Genomic DNA, 11,780 nt, shown 5'->3' with positions numbered 1-11,780 from the left:
TCTATGCTACTCATGCCTTTGCCGGCATGCCAATAAACATCTTGCATTTAATTGCCATCAGATGCACTTGCTTTATCTCCTTTGATGAACTTTTCACATGTAGTCTAGACCATGTGTTAATGACATCCCTTTTTACCGTGCATTGATTATTAACCATAATGTTCGCTCCCTTGCTCGAACCCTTAGCTTTACATATCACTTTCTTTTTCCTTTTTCAGGATGGCCACCAAGAAAGGTAAAGAGAAAGCTACTCCCAAACCACCAGCAAGGAGAGGAACAAAAAGAGCATTAGTGACAGAGCCATCTTCAACAGCGGTGAAACCCTCAACAAAACGAATCAAGAGGATCATCAAGGTCGATGAAAAAGAAAAAGCTTTTCCAGCAAAGGACACTGCGCGGTTTCCTAACCGCTACTGTGAGCAGATGTTCCCCATCCTGGCAGCAAGGAACTATAACAATGAGCACCTTCTTATCCTCCCAACCTACATTGCTGACTTTGTTGAGCCCCACATTGAGCGACGACAATGGAAGTTCCTACAGAGACAGCCACAGCAGGTTAATCTATCGTGGGTAGTAGAATTCTACTCCAACTTTCACATGCCAACCATGCAGTATGTCTATATCCGTCAGAAGCAAGTCCCCATAACTGAAGAGGCCATTCAACAAGCTTTAGATATTCCCCCTGTTCCAGAAGGATTGGACACATTCTAAGAAGCCTAACTCAAGCGCCAGACATACCAATTTGACTGGGACGCCGTTCTCAAAATTATCGCACAACCTGGCAGCAGATGGATCTACGGGTACCATCGATCCCGACCTAAAGGGATATCGGCTTCAGCACTTACCTTGGAGACTTGAGTATGGGCATAGATTATGTCCCACTACGTCTTTTCGAGCACTCATGAGTCCTCCTTCACTGCGGACATGGCTATTTTACTCTGGTGTATCCTTACAGACCAGCCTCTAAACTTACCAAGATACATTCAGAGTGCTATGGGACACGTACAAATTGCGGGCAACTTACCTTTCCCCGCCTTGGTTTCAGATCTCATCTCAGCAGCCGGAGTCTCCTACAGAGCTGGGGATACCAAAGCCATGATTCCACGAGATAATCAATACGTCCCTAACGGGAAGTATATCAGACCTCCAGCAGCAACTATCAACCGGAGCACAGAACCAGCAGGAGATATTCCTTCTTCTTCCACACCACAAGCACCTACAACAAACCAACTACTCCATCAAATACTTGAAAGGTTGGATCGGTAGGAACACAAAGCAAAGCTAAGAGAGCGCCGTAACCAGCGCCGATTCACATACCTTAAGGAGCTATTTATGGGAAACTACAGACCTGACAAAGACCCAGACACCCTGGACTCCACTTCATTTACCAGCACAGGGAGCCATGACGGTCCCGATTATGGAGATGCTGCTACCAGCCCCCCTCTGTTCCTGACAGATGGCACCGAGGACGGTGCAAAGCCTTAAGTGTGGGGAGGTCGGTCAGTACCTGACTTCCGAAGGTAATTTCTTTTCCTTAAACACCAATAAAATAGGATATTTAGTTAATTTTTCTTTTGTAGAATAGGATAAATTGCATAGTAATAGATTAATCGCATGCATGTTCTACTTGATTGAAAAATAATAAGTTTCTTTTTAAGACCCTATTTTTGAAAAATTTCACTAATCTAAAATAAATCTTTTGTGTTAAAATTGTTAGAAGTTGTATTTGGAACATAGTTTAAAAAGCTAAGAACACACAACCTATGAGATTCGAGCTTATTTACATGGTTACATTATTTAACCATAAATATTTTATTCTTGTGTGTTTACTTCTTTATGATTGTAATCTTTATTTTGTTCCATCCTATATGTCCAATGTTTAATGTGTTATATGCATGCATATGATTGAGGCCATTATTTGATTTTAGCTCACTTATCCCAAATAAGCCTACCCTTTAAATTACCTTTGTTAGCTATTTTGAGCCTTTTTATCCCATCTGTTCTATATTTTACCACATTACTAGCAGCAGAAAAATAATTAAATATCCCAATTGAATCTTTGGTTAGCTTAAGATAGAAATTGTGTGTTAATTAAGTATGGGAAAATCGTGGGAACATGGGTTAATAAGGGAATATGTCAGGATAAAATAATGGGAATTTGGGTACCTACTCATGTAAAACTAGAGAAATTAAAAATCTATGTGCATTGATGATATTTATGTTTATGCTGAAAAAAATAAATAAAAAAAATAATAAAAATCCAAAAAAAATATTCAATAAATATTTAATTAAATAAGGGGACAAAATTACCCCAATTCTAAGTTAAGTAAAGCTCCAATGCACATGTGATGAAAATTAAAGGAAAATTAATGCATGAGTATGTAATGTGAAAGTGGAAATTTATGGGTAGCTATGCATGATTCTAGAGTTATATAGAGTGTATGTATGCTAGATAGGAGCTTAGGTTAGTCAAAGATTCAATTTATAGCTCACTTAGCCATATGTATACCCTTACCCTTACCTTGGCCCCAGTACAACCTTTAAAAGACTTCATGATGTTTGCATTAATAGATTGAATATTGTTGATTGGTTAGGTGAAGAACAAAATTTCGAAAGCATGATTAGAGAATGGTAGAGTGATTACCCTATACACTTGGGAGACTAGAGTGCATATACACCATCAGTGAGGGTTCAGTGCTTAATTCTATGTTCCCTGCTTTCATGAGCTGTCTTCTTACAATGTTATCTGTTTTTACTATATAATTTGAATTAGTGAAATCCAATTTGTGTTTGTCTTGAAGAGCTTATTTATTTTAACCAAGTAGACAAGAACCATATAGTTGCATTCACATATATATAGGTTGCATTGTATTTCATGAGTTTTGCATTTTCCTACTCATTTATTTTATCTCCTTCAACTAAGCATGAGGACATGCTAATGTTTAAGTGTGGGGATGTTGATAAACCATTATTTTATGATTTATATTGTGTTTAATTGTGTGGTTTTATCAAGTCTTCACCCACTTATTCATATAATTAGCATGTATTTACAATTCCTTCCCAAAAATTGTTCCATGGTTGAAAACTTGCTTCCTAGAGACCTTTTAATTATGTATTTTAATTCTCCTTTATACCATTCGATGCCGTGATCTGTGCGTTAAGTGTTTCAGGCTTCATAGGGCAGGAATGGCTTAGAGAATGGAAAGGAAGCTTACAAAAATGGAAGAAACACAAGAAACCAAGGAGATGATCAGCGAACAACGACGCAAGCGCATGGCCCACGCGAATGCGTGAAATGAAGAAATCGCAGCGACGCGAACGCGTGCCTGACGCAAACGCGTGGATTGAAGTCTGCACGAATGACACGGCCGCGTTGATGACGCGAACGCGTGACAACGAAAATCGCTGAATGATGCGAACGCGTGGATGACGCGTACGCGTGACCTACGCGATCTGAAAAAATAACAGAATACGTTGGGGTGATTTTAGGCCGCATTTTGACCTAGTTTTCGGCCCAGAAACACAGACTAAAGCTAGGGATCATACAGAAACTCAAGGAACGAACCCACACGCATCCACACACATTAAGATTCATCACATTAGGATTACTTTAGTTTTAGATCTAAATCTAGATTAGTGTTACATTGATAGTTTATGCTTTTGCTTTGGAATGTGGATGTTGAAGAGCCCTTACCTCTGTGAAGATACTACTTTAGTTTGTTTCGTTATTCTTTACTCTTTTCAGTTGATTATTGACTCTATTCAAATAAGTATGTTACATTTTGAGTTTATTAATATATAGAGTTATTTTTATTTTTAATTAATTTTAATTCTCTATTTAATTTTAATTATGTCTTCTTATATTTTTATGATTATTAATTTCATGTCAATGGAGTAGATCCTCTACTTGACATGGGGGTTGATTGAGAGGAGACACTTGAGTTGGAATGCTCAAGTACCTAGTTAAATTGGATGTTGTTAGCTAATTCTGTATCTGCTAACGCTGGACCTTCCCAAGGGAGAGGACTAGGATTTGCGGGTAAGAGTTAGTTTAATCACTATACTTTTCTTTATTCGGTAAGGGTTAACCAAGTGAGAACAACAACCTCTTTACACTACACTTGAGAAGATTCCAACAAGGATAGAATTTCCACTTAATTATTCCCCCAGTCAAGGACTTTTATTTGGAATATCAATAATTATTCTTAGTTTATTTTTATTACTTTAATTCACAATTATTTTAATTACTCATTATCAAAACTCAAACTTTCTGGAAATTTTCTGATTAATAAATTAGCATTCTTTCCTGCAACTCGTTGGGAGACGACCTGGGACTCATACTCCTAGTATTTTTATTTCTAAAATTTGTGACAACCCCTTTTTTTAAATTGGTGAGGCGGATCTTAGCTGGTTAAGAGCTATACGTGCAACGCTATTCTCTTATTTGAAATCTCTTAATTGGTTAACTTTTGCCACGCACCAAGATCACAAACCTTAATCATATTAAGACCAATTATAAATTGTTTGTGACATAATAAATCTCCAAAAATGCTTGCAATAACAATTCTTGCAAAAGTCATTTGCCTAATGGCATTCCAACTTCTAAAGTTGTTTAATTCAAAAAATATTTTCCAATACTCCCATTAGTTTAAACAAAATTTTTTTATAGTTGTACTATCTTGTTTTGGACACCAACATCTTCTTAAGATGTTTAGTAATAAATAGTGGGTAGATGTCTTTGAAATTGGAACCCATCGTTGTCAAAACAACCTATATTGTAATAAAACAATAATCCAAATACTTCACAAGTACTAACTATTCCGTCACCAATCTTATTAGAGGATATCATTTGAGTAGGATTATCATCTCAATAATAACCGTACCCTTTGAAAAAATAATTCTAAATTGTAGCCAATACATTACTTTCAAGTATGCCACACAAAAGGTGGACATATTTAAAAATTTAAAATCTGAAAGTAAATTAAGAAATCTATATTTCAGGAAAAATTATTTAGAATCGCGAATGGGTATCTTGGTTGTCAAGTTGTTACTCATACCTATTCTAAATAAATATGATTAAATTGTATCACATACAGTTATAATCCCAAATAATTATCTGGTTGTCAGATAATTATTTAACTGAATTATATTTTTTACCCCTAGGTTGTCTAGGTTCAAGTATTAAATTAATTCTCCTTATACATCATCATATGCATAAATAAATTTTATCTTTGAGTACAAGTCTCCTAGTTGTCAGGTTGCTCCTTGTAAACAAGAGATAAATTTATTTTTTTAGGCAATCTCCTAATTTTTAGGATTTATCTCTATTGTTAGAGAATTTCTATCAGTATTCATGGATTAAATTTTATACTCCCAGGTTATCTAGGTAAAATATAAAATTAAATCCCTAATACATCAAATGTATATACTGATTATTATCTTGAAAATAAAACTCTTGGTTGTCAAGTCGCTCTTTATAATCAAGAAAATTAAAAAAAAAAACTAATTTCTAAAATTATAGTGTTCAAAACACATTAATCAAATCAAATTTTGATTTTAATAGACTAACAATTTAGCCTTATAAAACTACCAAATCAAATTTGACATTCTCAATATATATACACTTATATATATAAGAAACAAATAAAAATTTATTTTTGTATCTTATTCCTTTTATGTGACCAAAGTCACGATGAAATAAAATCAAATCAGATATTTGATTAAAATCATAACTATTATTTTTCAAAAGGATGATAATTTAATCACAATAAATAATCAAAACTAAAATAAATTAACTGTTAATTTATTAAAAATCCATCTCAATGAAAATAACTACATCATATGCATAAAAAAATATTTGAATTAATCTTATTAATTCACAAACTTTTAGAAAATAAGAATGAAATTTAAACACAAAAAATCAAAGCTCTGATACCACTGAAGGATTACCATGTGTTCATAACACACAGCAGAAGAAAAGAAAGCAATCCTTAAAGATCTATTTTGTGCTTAAACTTTATTCCAATAATATTATGTAGATAAGATCTAAATACCTTTGGACACTTTAGTAAAAATTTTATTCTTTGATTGTATGAAGGCGCTATGCGTATCCACACCGAGACCAACCTTTGCTGTCAACTTTTTGACCAATGGATATCTGATCTAAATTGAAAACCTCTTTGCAACTTTTTGCACACTATAAAATTCTTCTCCAAGAATTAGGCTCACATACATTTATGTGTGTAGAGGTAAAGGAATAAAAACCCTTGTTATTCTCTCACCTTTCCTCTACTCTTAGCATACATATATATAGTATGAGATTTGTTCCTGATTTTAAATTTGATTCTCAATTCAAATTTAAATCATATCTTAAAATTCTAAATCTGAATCATATCATAACAATTTAAAACATAATCGATTTGGATCTCATCCAAATTTATAATTCAAATTCAGAAATAGAATAACTAATTATTCTCAAATCTCATTTAATATTCTCAATTATCATATTATTATTATATTGGTGCTAGCAAAAAATATAATAATATTCCATTTGAATTAATATAATTATTTATTTGATCAAATCAAATTAATAATTAAATAATTCTATAGCAAAGATTAGAACACTCGTTAGTGTATGACCCCATATGTTTAATACTAAGCAGGTAGTAAATTAGTCATACTAAATTTACTAATCAAGGTTGGCGTCTAGCAACACTCCTCAATGACCCGATAGTATAAAGTAATATATTTTTACTAAGAACCTTAGAAGAACAAAGTATAATTCCTTCCATCTTTCCAACTCTTGGTTAACCCTTAGAGTATGGTTTAATTGTCAAACTCTAACTTGTTACCATTATTATAATGAACTGTGAATGACTTAAGAAACTCATTTCTTCATTCATTCAATCTCCTTGGCCAAGGTTTTATTCATCTCAGTCATATAATCATAGAGCTCAAACACTTTACCGAGAGTTGACGGATTCCTTATTGACTAATCATTAATTCTATAAGTATTTAAATTATACCTAATATCCATTCAACTAGCACCCTAGGATATTAGGTGTCCGGAATCAAAGTATAATAAATACATTGTTAATTATTATGACAGTCGCAGGTCAAAGAAAACTTTATTACTATGTTCATCTTGAGAATATCCTATTGACAAATATACGGTAATTATAACCATTAGGAATTCTCAAAGTGAGTCAATTCAATGGTTATATCTCTATATGCACCATCTATATATATATATAATTTAATAAATGAGATCTATTAATCTTCATCCAATGAAGACCATTATATATATTGATCTTTTCGGATTATTAATGTCCTTTCTAATAATTCTTTTTTTTTAACAAAGGAGCTCAATACAATAAAGTGGAGCAAAAAGAAAAATAGTACAACAAAGCACAATACATAATCAAAAATAAAATAGTCGCATCCGTTGTCATCTCCGGTAATGCCATCAACAACCAAACGGATCAACTCCACACCATTCCCTGTAGCTCAAGAATGATCTATGCTTTACTCCTTCAATACTTGTCTGTATGCTCTGGAACACTCTGCTATTGCGCTCCAACCAAATGTTCCAAACAACCGCACAAAATCCTGTCAGCCATTTCCTTTGCTCAGACTTGCCTCCTGGTACTCTAGTCCAACTCTCAAAGAACTCTTTTCCGGTTCCTAGGATGGCCCAAGCTCTATTAGCAACCGTTGACCAAGCACACCATACCTTCCATGTTAACTCACAAGCAAAAAACAAATGATGTACTGATTCTATGTCCTTTTTGCACAACACACACACATTGTCATTATGATTAATAATGCCGAGTCTAGTCAGTCTCTCCTTCGTGTTAACCCTACCTACTAAAACAAACCATGCAAATAGTTCAACCCTTGGAGGAACCAAGCCTCTCCAGATGGAACTAGTGAAGCTGTAACTCGTGATGTCCTCTAAGAGGGTCTCCTTCTGCAACACCTGCACAAACAATTTAGTAGAAAAAACACATTTTTTGTCGAATTTCCAGACCACTGAATCCTCTCTATCAACCGACAAACTTACAACTCGTAACCGGTCGTGGAGTTGATTGAGCAACTCTAGCTCCCATTGGAAGAGTTCTCTCCTCCACTGGAAGTTCCACACCCACTCTAGCCCATCCCAAAACCCACAGTCCCCTATTACTGATCCTTGTTTATTTGAAACAGAGAAGAGCCTCAGAAAATAATCTTTCAAAGATCCACCTTGTAACCAAGCATCCTCCCAAAAATGGATGCTTTGGCCGTTTCCCACCTCCATGGACAAGCCACTGATCATCATATTTCTTATATGCTGCTTCTTAATATTGAGCTGGCAGATATCTCTCCACGGGCCCCTTCCTAATGGCAACGGTTGGGTTGACAGCATTGTAGTTGGGTCCAGCTGATTACAGGAGCATACCACCTTCTTCCAAAGCGGGCAGTCCTCCTTTGAGAAGCGCTACCACCACTTGAATAGGAGCGATGCATTTCTAATTAAAGCATCTCCCACCCCTAAACCACCTAGCTTTTTCAGGGCTTGAACTACCTTCCATCTCACCATTGGCATCCTACTATTCCCATCTTCTTTACTCCATAAGAACCGTCTCTACAGTCCGATTATCTTTTCTACAACTGCCTTTGGCATCTTATACAAGCTTAAGTAATAAATCGGCAAGCTATTGAGAACAGATTTTATGAGGACCAATTTAATTTACCTACTTTGTTGAGAGTTCTAGCTTTCCATAGGCTCAGCTTGTCTTCCACCATGTCTATGATTGGTTTCCATGTCTTCACCAACCGAGGGTTAGCGCCAAGAGAAATGCCTAAGTACCTGACAGGCAACGCCGCTTCAGCACACCCCAACAAACCACACATATTCATCACCCATTCCTTCTCACAGTTAATTGGGATTAGGCTCAACTTCTCAAAGTTGATGCTCAGGCCAGACATCAACTCAAAGTAGCGCAGGAGCCTCTTATAATTCGCCAGTGTCTCTGTTTCCTGTGGACAAAATAAAATTGTGTCATCTGCAAATTGTAGATGCGACAATTCTATATGTCCCTTCCCACCAGCAGTGGAGAAATTCGGCCATTTCTTATCACCTCCCCTACCATCCTGTGCAGCACGTCAACAATAAGCACAAACAGAAAAGGAGAGAGAGGGTCTCCTTGTCTGAGACCTCTCTCCATCTTGAACGGCTTAGACGGTGACCCATTAATCAACACCGACATAGACGCTATAGTCACACATTCCTTCACCCAAGTCCTCCATCTAAGTCCAAAGCCCATCTTCTGCAGTACTATATCCACAAAGCTCCATCTCACTCTGTCGTAGGCTTTCTGAAAGTCTAGCTTGACAACTGCTGCCTGCTTCTTCCGCAGCTTTAGCCATTGGACCGTCTCACAAGCAATGAGGGCACCATCATGTATTTTCCGGCCCTTTACAAACGCAGACTGAGTCTCCCCTACTAAATTTGGCATCACTAATCGCATTCTTCGTACCAGCACTTTGGATATCACCTTGTACACACAGCCAACCATACTAATCAGTCTTAAGTCCTTAATTTCCTTAGCTCCCACAAATTTTGGAGCTAACGCCACCCAAGTAATATTAGCATCTGTTGGTAGCTTCGCATTCTGGAAAAAGCCCAACACAGCTGCAGTAAACTCCTGACCCAGCTCCTCCCAACAATTCTTTATGAATTTCATGTTATAACCGTCACTACCTGGTGCTTTACTGGACTCACAATCCCAAACTGCCTCTCGTACTTCCTCAGTTGATGGCATCACCTCTAGTGCTTCTCCCTCCTTATCAGTAATCTTCTTGACTAGCCCATCACGGATCCCAATTAGAGGAGCATACTCCTGCCTATACAACTCTTTATAAAACCCCAAGATCGCAGTCTTTATTCTAGCCTGATTCCGTACTAGTCTTCCATTAATCACTAGAGATTCAATTCTGTTGTGCCTCCTTCTTGCCGATGCCAGGTTATGGAAGTACCTAATGTTCTTGTCCATATCTCGAGCATGTTGGGATTGGGACATTTGCTTCCAATGAATCTCCTTTCTGACATACCACTTCGCACAGCAAGACACCAAAGCCTTCCGTCTAGCCTCCATTATTCCGTCATAACTACCAGCACTAACCATATCATCAATTTTCTTAATCTCTTCCTCAAACTTCTTTATTCTGTTGTCCATGTCCCCAAACTTTTCCTTATGCCATCTTCTCAGCGGTACTGTTAACGCCTTAAGCTTGTTGGTGAATATATCATTTCCCAAGTTCCTCCACTCGTCCTTTACCAACTACAAGAACCCTTCATGCGTAAACCAAGAATCCAAGCTGCGAAAAGGTCTCGGTCCCGCACAAAGTCTAGAATCTTCTAAAATCAATGGGCAATGATCTGAGAGGCCTCTCGGCCCTCCTTTCAAACAAGTATCTGGGAAGTCCTCAAGCCACTCCACACTAACAAGGACCCTATCAATGCGGCTACAATATTGACCTCGGAACCATGTGAACTTCCGATCAGGCAGCGGTAAATCTACTAACTGTAAGTCCTGTACCCATTCCTTGAAATCCTCCGCAGATGCAGGTAAACTAACAACGCTTTTTCTTTCTTCCAACCGTAGTATCTCGTTAAAGTCTCCCATGAAGCAAAACAGAACCTGACATAGACCCACAATGTAGCTTAACTCCTCCCACATCACCAGTTTCTCACTCCGAACATGTGCACCATATACCAAGCAGAAAGCACAATTAAAATTATTTTTTGTCAGCACACCTTCAACACACAGCCAGCCATCCCCTTTGTAGCAGTTCAACCGCTTAAATAAAAAAGTGTCCCATATTAACAACAAGCCGCCAGAGGCACCAACTGATTCCACATAGTCCCAACCCACCGTATCACTCCCCCACAAGCGTGCTACATCAAACTTGGTCACCACCTCCCTCTTAGTTTCAATTAGACCTAGCATATTCAACCTACATTTTTTCTTCAACTCTTTTACCATACTCAACTTTCCATACCCTCCTAAGCCTCTAATATTCCAACAACTGTAAATCATTTAAAAGAATTGCTGCACACCTTGTTGTGATGTTTAGGCCTGCTCCTCCTAGCTTTCTCCTTTTATTTTTCCATCTTCCTTTTTGCTGCAATGGCTTCATTTTGACTCTGTAGAATCGCCATAATATCTTCTTCATCGTCATAGATCGCTCCTGACTCCACTGCTAGCTTCGATGTTTCCTTATTTTCTAATAACTGTTCTGCCTGCTTATCCCTATGATCAGAATCTGTTATTGCGCCTCCAATTTCTGCTTCAGATCCAGCATCCTCTGTAACTTAGCCATTCACATTGTGTGGACCCACACCTCCATCTTCCCCTTCTATCGCTTCCAGACCGCTCACCTTCCCATCAGTTCCTAAAACCAGCATGCTTGGAACTCCAACTTCAGCTTGGCCGCCTGGTTCGTCACCAAGCCCCACCACTTCCGGTTCATCCTCATAGTCACCCCTTTTTTTCCGTTCCACCTTGCTCAATCCTTCGCGGTTGCACTGCACCGGCCCGTGGCTCCGTTCCTTCGCTTCCCCGCCAGTCCCACCAATGGTGCCTTCCCTCCACGCACAGGGATGCAGGTGTCCTTCCTCCTGCGCTTCACAATTGCCCACGCCATTCGCTGAAGGAGATGTCGCGCAGCACTCCTCGCGGTCCGCCTCCAACAATGGACCACAGATCTCCTTCCCAGACCCAGACCCACGTCCAAGC

General features: G+C 37.8%; 2 protein-coding genes across 2 annotated transcripts; both read right to left on the bottom strand.

The window, feature by feature from the left end:
* On the bottom strand, nt 7,466–10,217 carry LOC107647218. The gene is made up of 4 exons (XM_016351327.1): nt 9,120–10,217; nt 8,737–9,018; nt 8,063–8,419; nt 7,466–7,978 (listed from the first exon to the last, which is right to left on the bottom strand). The coding sequence occupies exons 1-4, from the start codon at nt 10,215–10,217 to the stop codon at nt 7,466–7,468; spliced, it is 2,250 nt and encodes a 749-aa protein (XP_016206813.1).
* Nucleotides 10,323–11,027, bottom strand: LOC107647217. The gene has a single exon (XM_016351326.1). It carries the CDS (start codon nt 11,025–11,027, stop codon nt 10,323–10,325), a length of 705 nt encoding a protein of 234 aa, XP_016206812.1.

Source organism: Arachis ipaensis, chromosome B06, assembly GCF_000816755.2.
Source record: "Arachis ipaensis cultivar K30076 chromosome B06, Araip1.1, whole genome shotgun sequence".
Lineage (NCBI taxonomy): Eukaryota > Viridiplantae > Streptophyta > Magnoliopsida > Fabales > Fabaceae > Arachis > Arachis ipaensis.
The sequence above is the reverse complement of the archived record's forward strand: the minus strand, read 5'-3'. Positions and strand labels throughout refer to the sequence as shown.

Bases quoted from the DNA above. Each gene is read 5' to 3' on its own strand.
- LOC107647217 (XM_016351326.1), bottom strand. From the start codon at position 11,027: ATGGTAAAAGAGTTGAAGAAAAAATGTAGGTTGAATATGCTAGGTCTA.
- LOC107647218 (XM_016351327.1), bottom strand. From the start codon at position 10,217: ATGGACAACAGAATAAAGAAGTTTGAGGAAGAGATTAAGAAAATTGAT. The intron at 9,019-9,119 runs GTGATAAGAAAT...TTTTGTCCACAG, and splicing joins TGCACAGGATGGTAGGGGAG to GAAACAGAGACACTGGCGAA. The intron at 7,979-8,062 runs GTAAGTTTGTCG...TTGTTTGTGCAG, and splicing joins TCCACGACCGGTTACGAGTT to GTGTTGCAGAAGGAGACCCT.